A 20,510-nucleotide genomic window follows, 5' to 3' on the forward strand; every position below is an offset into this window, starting at 1 on the left:
TCTCTCTCTCTCTTAATGTATATATGTATATATAGTTAAATTACTATGGCTTATTACATGATGGATGGTTTTGTTGGAACACCAATTAATTATATATAGTGGGGGGGGATCCATGAATGTAATAATTATTATTATTATTATATATTGAATTTTTAATTTCTAATAATATATTGAATTCTTAATTAATATTAAATTAAATGATAATTTTGAAAAGAAAGAGAGAAGGACTTGTCTTAATTCTTGGCCACAAAATCACAGTCTCAATTCATTTATTTAGTGGTACAAATTAAGCATAAGCATTAGCAAATTAACCCCACACCTGCCTGCCTGCCTGATCTTCCATACATATCCCTCTCCCTTTGGGCATTTGCTTGCTGTCACACCCACACCATTATTATTTGCTGCTGCTGCTGCCACGTACTACATCTGCATGTGAATGTGATGATATAAAGTTTTTCAACTTTTTAACATAAATTTCTTTATAAAAAAAAAAATGTTATTAACATTCCTTATTATATCTTGAATTATATAATATATATATATATAAAATGATAAAAATATCTTTTATCGATAATAATATATATATTATATAATTAAAATCCCTCAGTACTCACCTAGGCGGCTAGGCTGGCTGGGTTGACCGTAAATTTAAATAATTTTTTTAAATTTGTGGCTGTTCATTCAATGTAAAGAAGGAGATGGGAACCTGGAAACGACCGGACGCCCTCCACGTGGCCTATTTATATCCATATTGCCGCTTCACTATTATTATATATATATATATATCGTATGGGCCCACCAATCCAAGAGGGGTCCTAATCATAGCGACTTCACTCATTTTCCGTGACCCTTTTTTTTCTTTTAAGGACAAAAACTATTTTCTAAAGCTTATGGCTTAATGCTATTTATATATCTTAATTTTAAGTCGTACGAAGAACCATAATAGTATTAGATCTGATGAATTATATAAATATGAAAAAATCTTGAGAGCTTGAGAAGATGATCGACGAGCTTATCGAATAGGGTAAAAAGATGAATTTACCCCCACGCCTTGCTCTCTCATCTCCTTTCCAAAGGTCGCTACCCTCGCTGCTGCCCTCGCCTCACCTTACTAACAATTGTTGCATCAATTGTCTGCGAGGAAAGATGGCGATGGCAGAGAAGCGAAGTGAGACGATGACGGCAGAAAGGCGAGACGACAGCGACAAGGCAGCAACCATGGGAAAGGAGAAGAGAAAGCAAGGGCGAGGGCGATTTCGTCTTTTTCCCCCTAATCTGTAAGCCCCTCTATGACTCTCTTTGGGACTCCATAAATTTTCTTAAAATATTTCTAAATTACGAATGAGGAGATGTTTATTTGTTAAGGTAGTGTTCGTTAAAATAAATATAATAAAATTGTATCGAGATAAAATTGAAATATTTTTCGAACTAAGATATGGAATTGTTAAGATAAAAGTGTGAAGTATTTTAATATTTTTATCAAACTATTTGTTAAATTTTTTAAAATGCATTAGACGATATATGCGTTGTTTGTTTTTTATCTGTAAAGTTCAAGATAAATTTATCTAGATAATCTAAGATAAAAAAATCACTTGACTTTATTTTTAAGGATTATCAAATAAATTTAATAAATATAATAAAAAATATTTTTATTTAAAATACTTTTTATATTTATTTTTTAATTAACAAATAGTAGGTAAAAGAAACCGTTAAAAGAGTTGAAAAGAAAGGGCTAAAGACACCTGCAAAAGCATATGTCAAAAGGTTAAATGAGTAATATGTCGATGTCAATCTAGTAAATTACGAGTTCGATCATCTCCTTATGCAAGAGATAAATATTCAATTTATGATTTATCTCTCATAATATAATTAAAAACATAAATACCTACAACCACACAATGAGATTCATACAAAGAAAAGGATAAAGGCAAGACTTGAGAGAAAGAAATAATGTGTGTGGTAACATGTGGTGAGGGGGAGAGGGAGGGTGTCGGCAGAGCACAGCAAAGTGACAAATACTACTATTTCAGCATTTCACATTCACACCGCACTTTCCACTCCACTTGGCATCTATCTATCTATTCTTTATGACTTTTCTCCTTTTGTTTTTTTTTCATCAAATGAAATTAATTCTCACTCTTATTTTGGTCAATAATAAAAATAAAAATAAAAAAAAAGCTGGCATATAATGAAAGTTATGAACCCTAACATAATTACTTTTCAACCTGTTATTAAATGCATTCAGTTGTTAGGGTTTTGGAATTTTCACTTTCAATCACCCCTCAACTTTTATTAAATTAAAAAATTATTAAAATTAAATAAGAAATTTTAAAAATTATTAAAATTAAGAATGACATTGAATCAAGTTTATATCATCAAAACCTTTTTTTTCCATCCATATATTATGCTTAATTGGGTCATGGGTTGGTACCCACCTATCTAATACCTATTACCTAATGATATTATATAAAAATTAAAAAAATAATTATTTCCAAAAACCATTTTTTTATTTTTAATAATATTTTTCCTGTAGTATATGAGCTTACTACTAAATTTTAAAAATAAAATAAAGTAAAGAAACAATTTGATAAATAAATAATCCTGAAGCTTAGGAAAATACAGATAAACAAACATCATTTATGAAGTAAAACTAACCGACCTTTTGAGAATCAAGAGAGTTATTTTGCCTTATTTTGTATTAAGGCCTCTTTAAATTTGTATTCATTTTTTTTGTTTTCTGAGTTGGTTTTAATTTAAATATTCAAACAGTGGGTTCAGTTTTCTAACTGAAAACAGAAACTAAATGAAAAAAAAAAAAATCTAAAAACTCACATTGAAAACAAACATATAAAAACAATATTAACTCATCAACTTTTAATCACAAAATAACAACTTTACCATTGTTCTACCTACCCATGACATTGACATCGACATCGACATGGAAGACTTAAACCAGTTAAAAGACCTATGAATCAAGTAATGTATATTTCTACAAAAATAAGAAACCATTACACATAATGTCATTACCTAATTTCGGCCAAGGCCATGTTGAAAACTAGAATTTTTCAACGAATAGGAAAGAAAATTACTTGTATTACATTCATTTTTCATGAAGCATTTAAGAATACTTGTTCCCCTTCCAGAAATGCCAGCCCCAAACACAGCATAAAAGCAAGAAAAAGGAAAAGAAACAGCCAAGAACTAAACAAATTGAAGGTGAAAAGTATAACTCGAAGGCTAGTAGTTGCAGGTTACTTCCTATCATCAGAAAAATGAAAGAGAATTCCGAACAAAGAGCCAGCAGCCTCTTAAAGATGCAGAAATGAACAATAGCTTCTGAAATAAAGCAAAAAATGTCGGCATGGCAGTGGAGAAATACCCTAAATGCTTCGAGCATTCAGCTGTAACCATCAGAATAACCACCATCTCCTTCGCCGATTTTTTCTCTGCAGCACAGATCATGTCATACAAACAAGGTATCATCAGTACCCAAATTCAGGAAAAAAAGCATTGTTAAACTTATTTAATATCTTGAAACTAAAATCCCCTACTTGCAAACGGACAACACCACCAATCAAAATCTGGAATAAATGGCGTATGCTGGAAATGGAAACATTGGTTATCCCCAGAATACGAGGCTACTTGCTTTGTAAGGGTCGGAGAAGGGTTGTTTCACCGAAAAATACAGTTTGGATTTTAAGCCATGCAAACAACAATTTCAGTTGTGAGAAGGCCTCAGCTTCCTTACACGCTTTACCAAAGTGATCTAAATATTTCAATTCTAGTCAAATCTCAACTCCATATATGAGGTTGTGTCCAACACCCAAACCTTCGTGCAATTCAAACCCGGGTGAAATAAGTGCACACTAGACCACTTAATTTGTTTAAAACAGGAAATTAACCTGAAAAACCAAGCATTTAATGCTGTTGAACTAGGCTATGCATTCTACCTATCTTATACTAGGAAACTACAATCTTGCTCTGGAACATAAGTAACTCTTTAGGTACCCACTCCCACTGACCAAGGTCGTTCGACCTTTGACCCAAACATTAAGCTCCAATGCCAATCGATCTGGGTATTATTCTCTTCATCCTTGAGCATAAGCTCTCTTGATTGAGTGAAAGATCAAGGTTATTTGAGGGGGGACTCTGAGATGCTTCCCTACTTCGAGTATAATTGGGGTCTTATGGTTTGGTGGCAAAGATTGGAGGATTGTTATGGGTATTTTCCTCTATTCAAGAGATTTTAGTCCATGAACAGTTTGAGAGAGAGGTTAGAGGTATCCAATAATCAGCCCACATGTAAGCAGACTAATCAAAATGGCATCCAGCATTGGGGTGACCCAACCTAACCTGACTTTTTATGAAAATTTACTAGGATCTTCTCCTCTGTCAACTATAAATAGGGGGATGGGTAAATGGAAAGGTCAAGAAAGATTCAACCCATCATCATTTCTACCCGAATTCTTTCTCAGCCACCTCCAAACTCCAAAGTGCTCCAGACTCTTTACCCCTGCTTCTGATAGCTCCATATCGATAACCAAAACTATCCCAGCAATTCTGCCTTCACAAGGGACATCACGCAACAAATACGTCTAGCACTGTCAGTTAACGGGAATCATTTGGTCCTCAATCACAACAATGATGTGGGTTTACTTTTTCTTGGATGCCAACAGAAAACTAAACGGGCAAGGATATAAATTTTCAATTTAGAAAGTGTATACCAAAGTCCCAATAAAGAAAAAAGGTTAAACTTTTCCTGAATACTGTAATTACATTTGAAGTTCATAACTCAACCACTGATCATGATAAAGAAGGGACAGATATTTAGAGCAAAACCTTGCCATCCTGATTCTCTGGAGATTGCATTACTATAGGCGGTGGAACAACACTATTTTCCATGTTCTGAATGTATGGCCGCACCTTCTCTTCCAACATCTCATTCAACTGTAAATAGAAATCAATTGCAGATTTTTGCAAAGAAATTTATCAGCATGACAGCTCAAGTAATAAACTATCTTTCTTCAACACATAAAGTAATACCTGCAAAAATCTCCTGTAGTAACTCAAGAAAGAATATGGAAAATTCAAGCTTGTGTGTTTCAGGGTTCTCATGTGGTCTGCTTAATGGGCGTCCAATAGTAATATACAAACAATTTTTTGCGCCCATAAGACCATCAGACGTAATATAATAAGCATCCAATTGCACCTTGGTTGGCTCAAATGCCCTCCTAAGGATTCCATATGGGCAGCAATCAAATCATAGTTTGTTATGATCAAACTTTGCCATCAAAATTACTACCTTTTCTTGACGCCACTTTGTTTCCCACTGTGCATCCAAGATCTTATCAGCAATTTCTCTTTGTGCATTAAGAAGAACTGTCATCTCATACAACTTCTTGGGATCTTTCAGGTCTTCCTCACTCCAAGCTGACGCATTTAGTGGAAGGTTCAACTCCTGCAAATGACCAGTCACATTCATAGGATTACCTTGTGAACTGGAAGATGACAAGCCTCAGTTTTTAAATGAATTGTACCCAGTCAGAAACAGATGTAATAGACAAGAGCAGAAACAAATGCTGAGGCTTGCAGCAAACAGTCCACAAATTCACACTTCAGTGTAAAACATACATATAAAAGGAGTGAAGCAAAGTCTGTATACATGAATTCAAAATGCTACAAGCAATGCTAGAAAGATCTAATGAGATTAGTAGGTGGAGGAAATGATTGAGGAGAGATGGCAGAAAGGGAATGGGCGGATGTTTCACGTCTAAGAGTGATGCTTATGCTCTGAATCTCTTTCCCACTCTCCTCTAGGTATAGACCCACTAACTAGATAATGGTGGGCACGTACTCCAAAAGCTGTTTGACCAAAATTTATTGTTAAGTAAGTTTTTAGTATTCATCAACATAAGAAAGCCTTAAAAGGGTGCAAAACTATGTAATTGTGAATCCAAATTCTCTTCAATTAACAATGAATACATGCAAGTATAAGTCATCCAAAAATCAATAAAATAATAAAAAAATCATGACAATGACATCCAACAAAATAGTGAAACAAAAATGATTCCCTTACATTACTATGTACCCAAATCTCCATGAACTGAAAGGTATAATTCCATCTGGCAAACTATTCCAATGACACACAGGAGAGTTAAAAAATCCTTCTAACCTTAGTTAATACTTCTTTCATAATACATCAAACCATAAATTTTAAAATGACATTATTTGAAATTTAAGTGTTTGGATAACTATTATACATGAGAATTTCAAAGTCAATCATTATACATATACGTAAGTACATATATATAATAATTTGTATACATAAATTTATAACACACATATATATACATACATATATTTATACGCACATATATTTATGTGTATATATATACATACGTACATATGTAATTTGTATATAATAATTTGTATACATATATGTAGGCCTGACCAAGGTTTGGTTCGAACCGTGAACCAAACCGAAGCTGGTTCAAACTGTTAAAAAAAAATTGAATAAATATAAAATATATAATACAATGTACAATAACTGGTACTTTCGAAAATAATTTGGATTAAGGTAAGGGGATTACAAATTCAAATGGTAAGTGAGCTACATGGGTTTTGATTCCTTTAAACTCCAAAAGGATACGTAGGCAACTTGATTTGTATAAATTAAGTCCAACCCCCTTTTTTCTTTTTTCTTTTATTTTTATTAAATTGGTTCGAAGCAAAACCAGAACCATTGGGAACTGGAACTGAACCGTCAAAGAACCGAAACTAGAACCATCTATAGACAATTCCAGAACTGGAACCGTCGATTTTGGAACCATGGTTAGGCCTACATATATGAGCATAATATATAATATACGTGCATAAACTTATATACCTATATTTATATGTATGCACGTGTACATATGTATAAATATTGTATGAATACATATACACATGGGTACACACATATTGTATATGTATGTATATGTATACGCATGTATAAATATTTTAATAAATATACATAAATAAGCATTTGTTATTAATGAATGAGAATAAATATTTTATAATTAATGTGTAATTAAATATTTTAGTTCAAATGACACCCCTTGCAGGTCCTTTGAAATCCTCCCATTATTTAAGTCCAAATCCATGATGGATTGGGACCCAAATCCAAATCCTTTCCATACAATGGTTGCCAAAGATTGAATTTTGGATGACCCCATCCAAACACAACCTAGAAGAATACTTGAGGGCAAGCCTTGGTAGCAACAGTAAGGTTGCTTCTTTGTGATTGGAAGGTCATGGGTTCGAGTTGTGAAAGAAACAACCTCTTTTCAAAAAAACAAAACAAACAAACAAAAACAAGAAATGAAACCAAACGAAAAACATGGGGAAGTCTGCATACAAATACAACCCTCCCTCGCCCATTGCAAATTTGGAAGCCTTGTCCATATGGCATGTGCTTTTACTACATAAGAAAACTTGGATAAAACAAACACAATACTTGCAAGACTGTCACTATGTACTCCTACCAATGCATTGCATTTTAATTTACTTGCCACACAACAACAACAAAATGCCTTAATTTACCAATATATTGTATTTTGGTTTACTAGATGTGAACCCAGTGCATGAGGCATTCTAGTTCACTTGCTGTAAGGGGAAAAAAAGCAAAATAAGAAACAGCCAGATAGCCATTTTATAAAGCTGATGACTACATAGTAAAAGGCTTAGGGGCTGTTTAGTTGTGGAAGATGTTTTCTAGTTTTCTAATTTTCTATAAAACCTCTAGTTTTGATTTTCCATAGAGAATTTTAAAAACACATTCAAATGTTAAAAGTACAGAACTAATTTTCAATCTAGAAAATTGGAACATTATGTTCAGAAGAGAGAGAGAGAGAGAGAATTAAGAACCCGGTGAATAAAGATCCTGCATTGCAGGCTCTGGGGAAGATCAATTTTATGCAGCCCTTACCCTTGCTTAGCAAAGTCTGTGATTGCTTAGCATAGAGGCTGTTTCCTGACTAGAACAAAGTACTAAGTAATAATCGAAATAAAATGAAAACTAATTCAGAAGAGTACTAAGTAATGATTGAAATAAAATGGAGAGGGAGGGAGGGAGAGAGAGACAGACAGACAGACAGATAGAGGGGTTTTTTCTTTTGGGTATCTTGTGTTAGAGAAGCGGATAGATATGGTTTGGGGAAAATTTTGTGGAGAACCACATTTTCCAATCTCCAAATTAGCGAGGAAAATTCAAAAATCTCATTTTAGGAGTTTTGCAAGGTTGGTTCAATTTGGAGAACCACTTTTTCCAAATCTCCATTTTCTGTTTACAAAATTCTTGTATTTGAACAAGTTTTCCAATTTTCCATTTTTTGTAGAGTAAGTTTCTGGCAAATTGGAGCTGTTCTCCACAACTAAAAGGCCACTTCAGCTCCATGATTCACCAAATGAACTGCATTATCCAACTCCAGATAGAAGCTGATGACTACATAGTAAAAAAGCTTTATGATTCTCTAAATGAACTGCATTAGCCAACTGCATATAAAAGAAGCCCCCTCCCTCCACACAAGAAATAGGGGGAAGGAAAGGCAAGCAAAAACGGATGCAGCACATACACTCCAATTTTCTGGTCGAGGTGGAGGATCGAGCTTCATTACTTCTGCCTCCAGTGCCTTCTTGGCTTTGTAGTAAGGGATGTTCTTCACCACAACTGGATCATCCCTAGCACGAACAGGATCTATAGAGATCAGGGCCTGTCGATGGTAATAGTGTAAGTCCAGTTTCCTCCAAGTCGGAAGAAAATGTTGATACTTCAAATTTTTTAGATAGTTCAATCATCCAAGGCATGCTTAGTAATTTAAAGTGTGAGAAAGTATCATGCACAGCAATAGCCCAACCATGGGTAGAAATTGTATGATAAACAGAATGATGCATAAGTAAGAATAAGTGAAGATTTCATTCCTCCTTTTTCTTTGCTACATAAGTAAAACTTATCCCAAAATTTATTAACTGGAATAGAAAATTTCCCAACTGATTAAAGCTATTAAACTGAGTGGATGGAATGCAAATACGGAAGGCTGAGGTGGAATTCATGAGGGAAAACTTATGGGAACATGAACCATCCCACTCAAAGGAAATGCTCTACAAAATGTTGGAGAGCTTTTGAATCCAGAAGCATATAGATTATCATTGGAAATTGACAGAACAGCATTATTAAATAATTCTACAGCAGGATTTAACATTCTCAACTTAATTCTGCACTTAGAAGGAGGGTGCTGAATCTGAGTTTAGCTGCCTTCCATTAGAAAAAGAGGAAACAGATTGTACTTGTTCTTGCGAGTGAAGCTGAGAAAGCCACACTTAATGATATTATTACAGAAGCCATTGCTGAATTAAAATAAAGAAACAAAAATCAGAATATCATGCAATCTTGAATTTATAGGATTTTCTTGGGGCAACTAAATATTCTGATTGTTTTTTCAATTATATTTGAAGACACACACATGTATGAGAAAATATAAAAATAAAATCACAGCAGACAACACGGGAGAAGAACAGAGAGAGAGAGAGAGACATAGAACATAGAGAGTAATGCATCTCCAAATATTTTGATTCCTAATCATTCTCCGAGGCCTTTCCCCTGTTTAAGAACAACTACAATAAAAATTTAAAGCCCATTCCTAAACCTTATGACCATCTAAGATTAAAAAGATAAAGATGCCCAATAGTATTCAAATGATTCATTTATCAATCTTCATATATAAAATATGTTTTATTCAGTGATAAGGCATGGTATATAAATGCATGCAGACCGGTATAGGCAGTAATTGTTGGGGGAGCACCAATGACCATTATTAACTGTGGTCTCAACATTTTGAAACAGAAGGATATTTGTCTCAAAATAGAAAATTGTCTTACTTCTTGTAAGTACTCCCACCCAGGTTTTCTCTTGGCAACCACATTCCGGAGTTGATCATACTGCATAGATTCCTGAAGGCAACATAAAATCACAAAAGGTTAACAATTAAAGCAATTACGTTCTGAAAAGATTTGACCATGCAACACATTTGCATATTAAAATTCTTAAAGAGATTCAAACATTTAAAATTCATTGCTCAAGGAATACAAGTATAGTTCCCTGTTTGTGTTAATACGTTTTTTTAGAAAATCTAAAAAGGAATCTTTTCCATTGTAATGTAGAATTGTAGTTTAGGGTCTAGGAATACAACTTGACCATGGATGATTGACTTCATGAAATAAGAACACAAGATGCTTTGACATTTGAAAAATAATACAAATTGAGAGAGAGAGAGAGAGAGAGTTATTTGGAGGCATATAGTTTGTGCTCACGTACATTGAAAACACTAGGTAAACTTTTGAGAATTGTTAGATTACAAATAAATAAAATCTTCTATTGTTTAAGACAGATGCGAGTCCTAGACATTGACAAATGTACATAAATAACATGACCCCAAACAATGGATAAGTTGAAGAGTCACCAGCAGTCAAATATGAGCCCAATAATGGACCAAAAATTAAAAAACAACATCAGATGCGTGCATATTTATGTAAATGAAAACAAGAATCCTAGTCAGGCAGACAAGACGAGAAAATGCCCAGAAAAACGAAATTGGAAAAAAGGAAAACCAAATAATTCCATGCTCCAAACACATAAGAAAATGTATTTTTTTAAGTTTTAGGTCCAGGCAAAAAGTACCCCTTCACCTCATGCAGGAGTGGAGTGTGTCTTTAGGCACCATGCCTTTCAGGGTTGTCTATTCTCATCATATTTGGAGATTAGTTGGTTTTGATCTAAGAGCCCTAATTCCTGCAACTGCTCAAGTCACTTTTAATCCTTTTAATATTTTAGGAATTGCAGCACTTGCTAGTGGGGTGGTGACACCTAAGTACCAACTACAGTTCTGCTGAAATTTATATATGGGGAAACATGGCTGAAAAAATAATGTCAACTCATGTATAGTTTATATACTTATAAAAATAAATAATTCAAATCCCCGTGCTTGAGGCATAGTGATGAAGGACAGAATAGTAAATTTTAGTAATTAGAATTGTTTATTTTTGTCGTGAATCAAGTCAGAGAAATCAAGGCTTTGATTATATGTGATTAGTCAATATTTTGTAGATTTAAAGCTGTAATTAGGATGTGATTATGTCTATGTTACTATAAATAGAAAATTACTGAATTAGGGGATTGGTTTCTATATTTAGGTAAGCATCTTCAGTATATATATACATATATATGTCTACCAGTTCAATGAAAGATATTGCCATATTTTTCCACATGCTATCAGAGCCTAAGAAAACCTAGGACTCTCTTTTCAAGCCTTCATCACCAACTGCCCTCTCGCTGCTACCGACAGCCTACCACCAGCGGCCTTCATTGCTGCCTAGCCTTGCCTGTTGCCTGCTACCACAGCCATCACTAGCAGCCTTCATTGCTGTGATAGTAATTTATTTCACATTCTGCTCTCAGCCCTTTCCATTAACTAGAGATGTTGGCCACCACTGGCAAAGTTAGTTCCCACGACACGAGAGACACCAACACCCCCGTTGCTTCAGCCGTCAGGAGAATTGCAGCAAATCAATGCTGCCTATCGGTTTGATGGGAAGAATTATCTCAAATGATCCCAGTTGATTTGAACCATTTTCAAAGGAAAAGGGAAGATTAGTCATATCATAGGGACTGGACCAAAGAAGGAAGATCCAGACCATGCAGCATGGGATGAAGAAGATTCCATGATAATTGCATGGCTTTGGAGTTTCATGGCACCCAAAATCAATGACACCTACATGTTTTTATCAACTGCCAAGGAGGTTTGGGAGTCTATTCAATAGACCTATTAGAAGGTTAAAGATGCAGCCCAAATCTACGAATTAAAGACCAAAATAGCTTCAGCAAAGCAAGGGAACAAAACTATCACCAAGTATGCCAATTTCCTAAACGAACTCTGGCAAGAGATGGATCACTACCGGGTCATTGAGATGAAAAACAACGAAGATGCAGCCACCTTGAAAGCTTTCATAGAAAAAGATCGCACCTACGACTTCCTTGCAGGTTTCAATGTGGAGCATGATCAGGTGAAGGTTCAAATCCTAGGCAAAGATAACTTACCTTCACTTAATGAAGAGATTTCGATTATCCTAACAGAGGAAAGCAGGTGGGGTGTAATGTTAGAACCTATAACAGTTGAGGCCTCAACAATGGTGGCAAATGGACGAAAATGTGGATTTAAGAAGGACCAACAAATTGGAGAGAATGGAAAAACAATTCCCAAAATCACAGGCAGTGACAACCGTGATAACCTGCGGTGTACTTTCTACAAGAAACCAAGGCATACTGCAGAGATGTGTTGGAAGTTGAATGGAAAGCCACCAAGCAAAGAATAGGGAAATAGAGGTGGACAACAGCATCGAAGCCGGGGGCAAGCCAATATGGCAACCCCACAAGGGGAAGAACAAACCCACAAACCAAAGGAATTCAACAAGGAAGAGATTGAAAGGTTGTGGTACTTCCTAAGTACTCTTGACAAACCATCATCTTCAAGTAACTGCTCATTGCTACACTTAGGTAAACCTTCAATTTATCATGCTTTAAATGCCTCGGCTACATTCTTTAAAGACTTATGGATTATTGACTCTAGAACCACTGACCATATGACTCCTTCCTCCCGGTTTTTCCACTCACACTCACCCTATTCCAGCAATCGAAAAATTGCTACGACTGATGGTTCTTTGATCACAGTAGCTGAAATAAGAGAGATTAAAATGCTGGAAAGGAGAGATTAAAATTAGTCCTACCCTTACACTCAAAAATGTCCTTCACGTACCTAAACTGTCCACCAAACTATCCTATGATGTCAATTGCAAAGTGATTTTTCTCCCTTCTTGCTGTTTGTTTCAGGACCAGGTGGAACCAGCCCTTAACATCCCTTTCAAAACCACATATACCCCCCAATGACACCTTTTGGTTGCATCATTACAGGCTGGGACACCCTACTTTTTCCACTCTTAAAATTCTATTTCCTTCTCTATTTAAAGACCTAAATATTAGACAATTTTATTGTGATATCTGTGAATTTGTCAAAGACAGACGTACTGTTTTTCCAACTAGTAATAATAGATGTCATCTTCCTTTGAATTAATTTATAGTGATATCTGGGATCCATCAACCATCCCAAATATTTATGGGGCATGTCGATTTGTTTCATTTATTGATGATTGCACAAGGGTTACCTAGGTCTTTTTTCTTAAATCTAAATCTGATGTGAATGACATTATTCCCAATTTCTTCTCTATGATCCAAAATCAATTTGGGGCACAAATCAAATGGTTTAGATCAAACAATCTAAGGAATTACTTCAACCAAACCCTTTCTACCTATTTTCTACCTATTTCCTACAACGGGGAGTTATTCATGAGTCCTTATGTGTCCCCCCCCCCCCCCCCCCCCAAAAAAAAAAAGAATGGAGTTACAGAACTGAAGAACAACCATCTCCTAGATACAAGGCCTTGTTGTTTCAAAAAAATGTGCCTAAACAATTTTTGGGGGAAGCGGTCCTTACAACCACTCATGTCATCAACCGGTTACCCTCCGGAGTGTTACATTTTCAGACTCCTATGGCAATTTTATCCCAATTCTATCCTCACCTTCCTACCACAAATCATCTTAGCCCTAAGGAATTCGGGTGTGTTTCATTTGTTCATGTTCACATCCCTGATCAAGGGAAATTGGATCCTAGAGCTATTAAGTGTGTCTTTATGGGCTATTCTTCTACACAAAAAGGGTACGAATGCTATCATCCTCCGACTAAAAAAATTTTGGTTTCTGCGGATGTTACCTTTGTTGAGGTTGAACCCTATTTTCCTCACCCTTATCTTCAGAGGGAGACCTCAAGTATGGAAGATAAGGATGAGTTGCTCCTTCCTAACTTATCATCAGCTCCTAAACCTCTGCTCAAACCTGCATCTGAACCTACTTTTGACCTACTGCCCGAACCTGCACTTGAACCTGCATCACAAACCCATTAACCTGAATCCTCCCTATAACCTGGTTTCCAAACTGAAGGGGGAAAGGCCACTATTGACAAACATTTTTCCCAAATTTACTCAAAGACTAATCCAAAACCTAAACCAAGTTTGCACCTATCATCAGATCCAACTTTTGGAATTTAGGTAATATCTCTTGGGTCACCTTCTAATGTTGATTCCATGATAGATATTGACCTTCCATAGCTCTAAGGAAAGAAATTAAAGAGTGCACGAAATATCCCTTATACCCACTCTCTCACTTTGTATCCTTTAAAAGATGCTCACCATCTCATAGAAGCTTCCTTCCCAACATACATACAACATCCATTCCTACCACATTATCAGAGGCTTTAAATTATGAAAATTGGAGGAATGTTATGAACGTTGAAATGCAGGCCCTAGAGAAGAATAATACGTGGGAGATTGTGGATTTACCAAAAACAAAGAAACCAATTGGGTGCAAATGGGTCTTCACAATCAAGTATAAAGCAGATAGGACACTTGAAAGATACAAAGCTAGGATGGTAGTTAAAGGATACACCCAAACATATGGAATAGACTACCAAGAAAACTTTGCCCTAGTAGGCAAGATGAACACAGTGAGAATTTTCTTGTCCCTAGCAACTAACTTTGGCTAGCCTTTACAACAGTTTGATGTGAATAATGCTTTCTTGCACGGAGACCTTGAGGAGGAAATTTACATGGACATATCCCCAGGATTCAATAGAAACAAAACTAAGGTTTGCAGACTCAAAAAGTCACTATATGGCCTGAAACAGTCACCTAAAGCATGGTTTGAGAGATTTTCTAAAGTAATGCAGGCCATGGATTACAAACCAAGCCAAGGGGACCACAGCCTATTAATAAAACACTTAGGTTCAAGTTTTGTTACAACTATTATTGTTCATATTGATGACATTATAGTGATAGGAAATCATGAAAATGAGAGGCAAAACTTGAGCAGATGTTTGGCTAAGGAGTTTGGGATCAAGGAACTAGAGAATTTGAAATATTTTCTAGGTATTGAAGTGGCATAGTCCAAACAAGGGATACTTATATCCAAACACAAGTATATCCTTGATCTTTTGTGGGACATAGAGAAAATGGCTTGCAAACCATCTAGCATCCCAATTGACCTTGATCACAAACTTGGTGAAGCTGAGGGAGATAGGGACATAGACAAAGAGGCATCTCAGAGGTTGGTTGGCAAGCTAATTTACCTAACTCACACATGGCCGGATGTAGCCTATGTCATTAGCATAGTAAGTCAATTCATGCACAAACCCAAGGAACTTCACCCGCAAGTAATCTATAGAATTTTGCATTACCTCAAAGGTACTCTAGTAGGAAAGGAAATTTTATTTTGGGGGGGGGGGGGGGGGGGGGGGAACTCACCTCTGCGACCTACATTGATTCTAATTATGCAAGCTCTATTGTTGATAGGAGGTCTACCACGGGATATTGTACTTTATTGGGAGAAAACTTGGTTACTTAGAGGAGTAAAAAGCAGCTTGTCGTGGTAAGGTCGAGTGCATAATCAAAATTCCGAGCAATGGCATAGGGTATATGTGAATTGTTATGGTTGAAGATTATTTTGAAAGATCTAAGACTCGAGTGGGATGGCCCTATGAAACTTTATTGTGACAATAAATCAGCTATCAACAAGACCGAACAAAACACATTGAGGTTGATCAACATTTTATTAAAGAGAAATTAGACAGTGGTCTTATCTACACACCTTATATACTAAGTGAATCACAGCTAACCGATGTTCTACCCAAGGGACTCAATAATCCGATCTTTCACAGGCTTATAGCCAAGTTGAGAATAGACAATGTCCATTCACCAGCTTGAGAGGGAGTGTCGTGAATCAAGACAAAGAAATCAAGTTTTTAATTATATATGATTAGTCAATATTCTGTAGATTTAAAGCTATAATTAAGATGTGATTATGTCTATGTTACTGTAAATAGAAGATTACACAATTAGGGGATTTGTTTCCATATTTAGGTAAGCATCTTCCTTGTGTGTGTGTGTGTGTGTCTCCCAATTCAATGAAAGATATTGCCATTTTTCACAATTTATTTATTTGGTTTATTTTCCCATTTTCTTGTTTTTTATAACTTAAATCAATATCACTAATCAATGTCAATAATCAAAGCTACCTACCTTAAATTACAATCTAAAAGAACTATTTATAGACAACTAAGAGATAAAATCTACCCTAACTAGGATTTCTTAACCTAATCTAATTAGGATTCTACTAACTAAAGGAAACACAAAGATATTAAAAGAAATCAAAATAAAATAGGAAAATAAACAAATCTAATTCCTAAAATTTACTATTCTGTCCTACATCACATAGATTCTCATATCAATTGCGATTCTATAAATGTGACAGATATTCATGATTATGTATTGTAATCAGCCTAGCTCACAAAAGCCATAAAAATAACAAAGCTAGGAAGGATGATTTCACCATACATAATATGCCAAAAGAACTTAGAAAGGGTACAGAAGAGAAACCTTGTACTGCCACCAAATTTTCTTCTTGACTTCATCATCAAAGGTGAATCCTCCAACAATTTCAGGCATAGTAATCAACCAAAATGCGGCAATGCTAGGGTCCCTCATGCTGTGGACAATATGCTGAAAAACAATATCAAATCTAAATATATAAGCAAACTAGACATCCAAACTGAACTAAAGAGCATGTATTATTAGAATTTAGATTGAAAACATGAATAGGAGACTTCCTTCCAAAAAGACAACCAAAAAAAAAAAAAAAGGAAGCATTGACACTTCATTGTGGTGCTGTACCAGTGGCTGTCAACTATAGGACATGGATATTCATCAGACATGCTAGGAAATAGTCCAGCAAGACAAATGGCATTTCCTATATTTTTATTATTATTTTCAGTTGTAGACAAGTGTAAATTTTGGAACAACTAGTTAGACGTGACAGCCATGTGTCAGTGGACATGTCTAATCACAGCAGGTTTTAGTAAAGCCATGTGTCAGGTAGTAGATGGGACAGCAGGTGTGAGGAAAGGGGTCTGAGGAGGACTGAGATATGATGGGAGAGAGGGAGAGAAGCGAGGGACCAAAGGCATGGTGGAGGCTATCAGTTCAATGTCCTTCAGGGAACCTGTTTCATCACCAGGAGAGTCTGAGAAGTTTTCAAGATATCTCAAGGGGTCGTGAGAAGCTCAGATGGAATTCTTAAGGCCATGATCGAGGTTCTAAACATTTTGTATCCCAGGTTTCAAATTACAGGGGTAGGTTTTTAGCAGCAAGGCTTTCAGTGCATCTAACTCGTCTTTGTTGATTTCCTTCACCCGGTGGTTAGTAGACAAGTGCTATATTACACATTTGTAAAATGTGGAAGGGTGGTGGATATTGAAATTCCCAAAAAAAATTAGATTGAGGAATAAGCTTGAGTTCACTTTTATTTGTTTTGTTTTGCATCAGTGGAGAAGGTTGGGGTGGTGATTAACAGGCTCAATGGCTGCATGCTGTATGGAAGAAAGATTTTTGTTAGCGGGGTAGGAAGTCAGCAAATGAAAAGGAGCTTTCCAAAAAATTATTTGAGAGCCAAATATCTTGGGTGGTGGTTGGCAAGAATCGAGGTTATTTCCAGAAAATCTGGAGACAAGCTGGCAGGTTACCTGTTAGCCACAAATCATTTGTGGAGGTTGTTTAGGTCTCAGGTAACAAAGCTTACCTTTCTTCCGTTGGACAAAGATCGCCCCTGGTTGAGTTTCCGTGCAGTGGGATATGTGAAGGAGTTGACAATTATTCCTAGACTGCATGATATCTTTACTCAGGAAGGTGTTTATTCATGTCGAGTTAAATCTATGGGAGGTAAGATGATGCTACTGCCATTTGACAATGATAGTGTTATAAGAAGCATGCTGGGGGGGGGGGTGCTCCATGGTTGTCTCAATGGTTTGAATTGTGGGGGAGGCTATGCTGATCCTGACACTCTGCATAGAAGAAGACTGGAAGTGAGGACATGTACTAATTTTTACAAACTTTTGAACAAATATCAGTAAGTTATTGCAATGTTGATAGCTGCATTTTTTATATCAGAATTCAGGAAGAACCAGTTCTTCCTTCAGATCAGTTGCTTTGTTCTTGAGTATTTGACTTCAATCCAGCTCCAGCCAGCCAAGGTTCTGGTGACTGTTCATCTTCCTCATTTGCAGATCACTCTTCTTCAAATGGGATGTTTTTGAATGAGGGTGTGCTCCATTTGGCGGGTAGTGACTCTTTGGTGTCTTGAGGAATGAGAAAATGTAAATGTTATTCCCAATTTTCAGCTGGAAAGCCAAGTTATGGGAAATTTAGGTGGGATGTCTGGGGAATTACTGAGTGTTAATGCTCTCTTGCGCTTTGATGTCTTTAAGGAGTTTATATTTCCAAGCAGGTCTCAAGTCAGATTGTGGTTTTCTGGGTCAAATATTGGCATGCATTGGGAGACTTTGGCCTTAGTTACAGTTCAAGCTGGCATTGGGTTTAATCTGAACTTCTCAGGAAACCTGGTTTTCATTGCCCAACAGGTTGTGGTGGAACCGGTTCTGGGAGTAAAAATGATGTGAATGATAAAGATGTGAAGGCAAGGGTTGTCCAAGAGCATGTAATTCCAAGTCTTGGGCCAATTACTTGTTCAAGGGCTAAACAATTCCAAAAGAAACTTGAGTTATTTATTGGAAAGACTCCAGCCCATTTGGAGGAGTTAAAGTTCAAAGTGAAGGATTTAAAGCCCAAATTAATCACATTGCTCGCTTGAAAGGTTAGTCACGAAACTAATTAGAGGGGTAATTTTGAAACTCCATAACTTTTGAATGGCTTGGAATTATGAGGCATGTCATATGTCAATAGAAAACTCAAGATCTCAACTACAACTTCCTATATTCATGGGCGTCGTTTCGACTTTCCAGCTGTATTTTATGACCATTTCAAGTTTAGAGGTCAGTATTCATTGGGTGGAGCGGGAATTGCGGATTTTGGGGCATCTTTTATATATTTGTCTTTTCTTTTGGTTATTATGTCTTCCACATTTGAATTGTATCTTTTGCTTTAATTATTATGTCACCCATGCTTGGAGGGATGTTCCAAGACTAGTATTTATATGTGTTTTTTGCTTTAATTATTATGTCACCCATGCTTGGAGGGATGTTCCAATACTAGTATTTATATGTATGATCTTGTAATGTTTTGAAATGAACATTTTATCAAGAAAGTGCTGAGAGCATTTTACCCTAATTCTTATCTAAGCAATTCACATTTGTTTAGTGGCGAATTTACTTGATTCTTATCACTCTTCCTTCTTCTATCTTAGAGTGTGGCAAATCAAAACTGGTATTTTCTTGTTTGTGGCAAATTTTCTTCTCAAACAAGGGTGCTAGTATTTCTTTTGTATTTTGGGCACATCAGAAAAGGGACAGACTGTTTTGGAACAAGGACGGCTGCAGAATCAGGTGATTTTCTGGTGCAGCTGCCTAAGGATAAGTTTTCACAGTCTAAGTTTAAGAGGCGGAAAAGGGGAGGCTTCCATATAACTTATCAAAGTTCTACAAGGCATAAGGGGAGGGCTTGTACTAACCAGGATACTTCAAATCTGGCTATTTCTGAAGTTGACAGTCCAATTGATAACAATTTGATTGGTGGTTTTCAATTTCTGGGAGAGGTGGACTCTCGCTGCAGCAATAGTAACTCAGTGGTGCATCCTGAAAGTCCTCCGGACGAAGTGGCCGAGGCTGAGGCCACTTGGTTCATTGGAAAGACATTGGATCTCTCAGCGAGAGGTGAGGAGGTCAGTGTTTTGAATTTAATAATTGCTAGGGAACATGCAGCTCAAGAGGAGTGGGTGGAAGGAAATGGTGGTGGTTTTCAAGAACAATAGCTGAATTTTACCATGAAGTTCTTGGACTAGAAGGTCAGGGGCCTCGGCTCAAGAATTACAAGGAGGGCAGTCCTAAAGTGGGGATGGAGAAAGAAGTTAAAACTTTATTGCCATTTTGGAAACAAAGTTGGAGTCCTATGGGGTGAAAATTCAGCAATTCGTGTCCTGGTTGGTTTTCCCTTGCTGGGATATGTGTGATTTTTAATTAAGTTTTGCAAGGATTCAGAGAGAAGATGTGGGGTGGGCTCAGCTAGGGGCAGACTGGCCTTTTCCAGATACGTCATTTCTCCGCTCTTTTTGATATTCTGTTGCTGGGTCACAGATTTACGTGAGCAAATGCAACTGTCTGTCAAATTCCTGATCTGATAAGTGAGTTCTCAATCGCTTGAGAATGGCGAGAGAAAGAGAGAAGAGAGAATTGAGAGAATCAGAGAGAAAGAGAGAACAAGAATTGAGAGGGAAATTAATTTTCAGATTTCATTCAACATGTGGGGGTAGGTGGAGATCAAATGTTTTTATACTGATCTATGGCCTAAATGGGCACCAAAACGGTTAT

General features: G+C 36.3%; 1 protein-coding gene across 2 annotated transcripts in view; it reads right to left on the reverse strand.

Annotated features, from left to right (window-relative positions):
• Positions 1–2,968: 2,968 nt before the first annotated feature.
• Positions 2,969–20,510, reverse strand: part of LOC127811986 (uncharacterized) — a 44,245-nt gene continuing 26,703 nt past the window's right edge. The window contains exons 7-12 of one of the 2 annotated variants that reach the window (XM_052352216.1): positions 16,573–16,695; positions 9,916–9,987; positions 8,613–8,750; positions 5,303–5,458; positions 4,840–4,947; positions 2,969–3,446 (exon numbers count right to left, since the gene is read on the reverse strand). In XM_052352216.1, the coding sequence (XP_052208176.1) occupies positions 3,411–3,446; positions 4,840–4,947; positions 5,303–5,458; positions 8,613–8,750; positions 9,916–9,987; positions 16,573–16,695 (633 nt within the window). In that variant the 3' untranslated portion in view covers positions 2,969–3,410. The remainder of the gene's footprint in view (positions 3,447–4,839; positions 4,948–5,302; positions 5,459–8,612; positions 8,751–9,915; positions 9,988–16,572; positions 16,696–20,510) is intronic. The other variant, XM_052352217.1, reaches the window with a different exon arrangement.

Source organism: Diospyros lotus, chromosome 10 (assembly GCF_014633365.1).
Source record: "Diospyros lotus cultivar Yz01 chromosome 10, ASM1463336v1, whole genome shotgun sequence".
NCBI lineage: Eukaryota > Viridiplantae > Streptophyta > Magnoliopsida > Ericales > Ebenaceae > Diospyros > Diospyros lotus.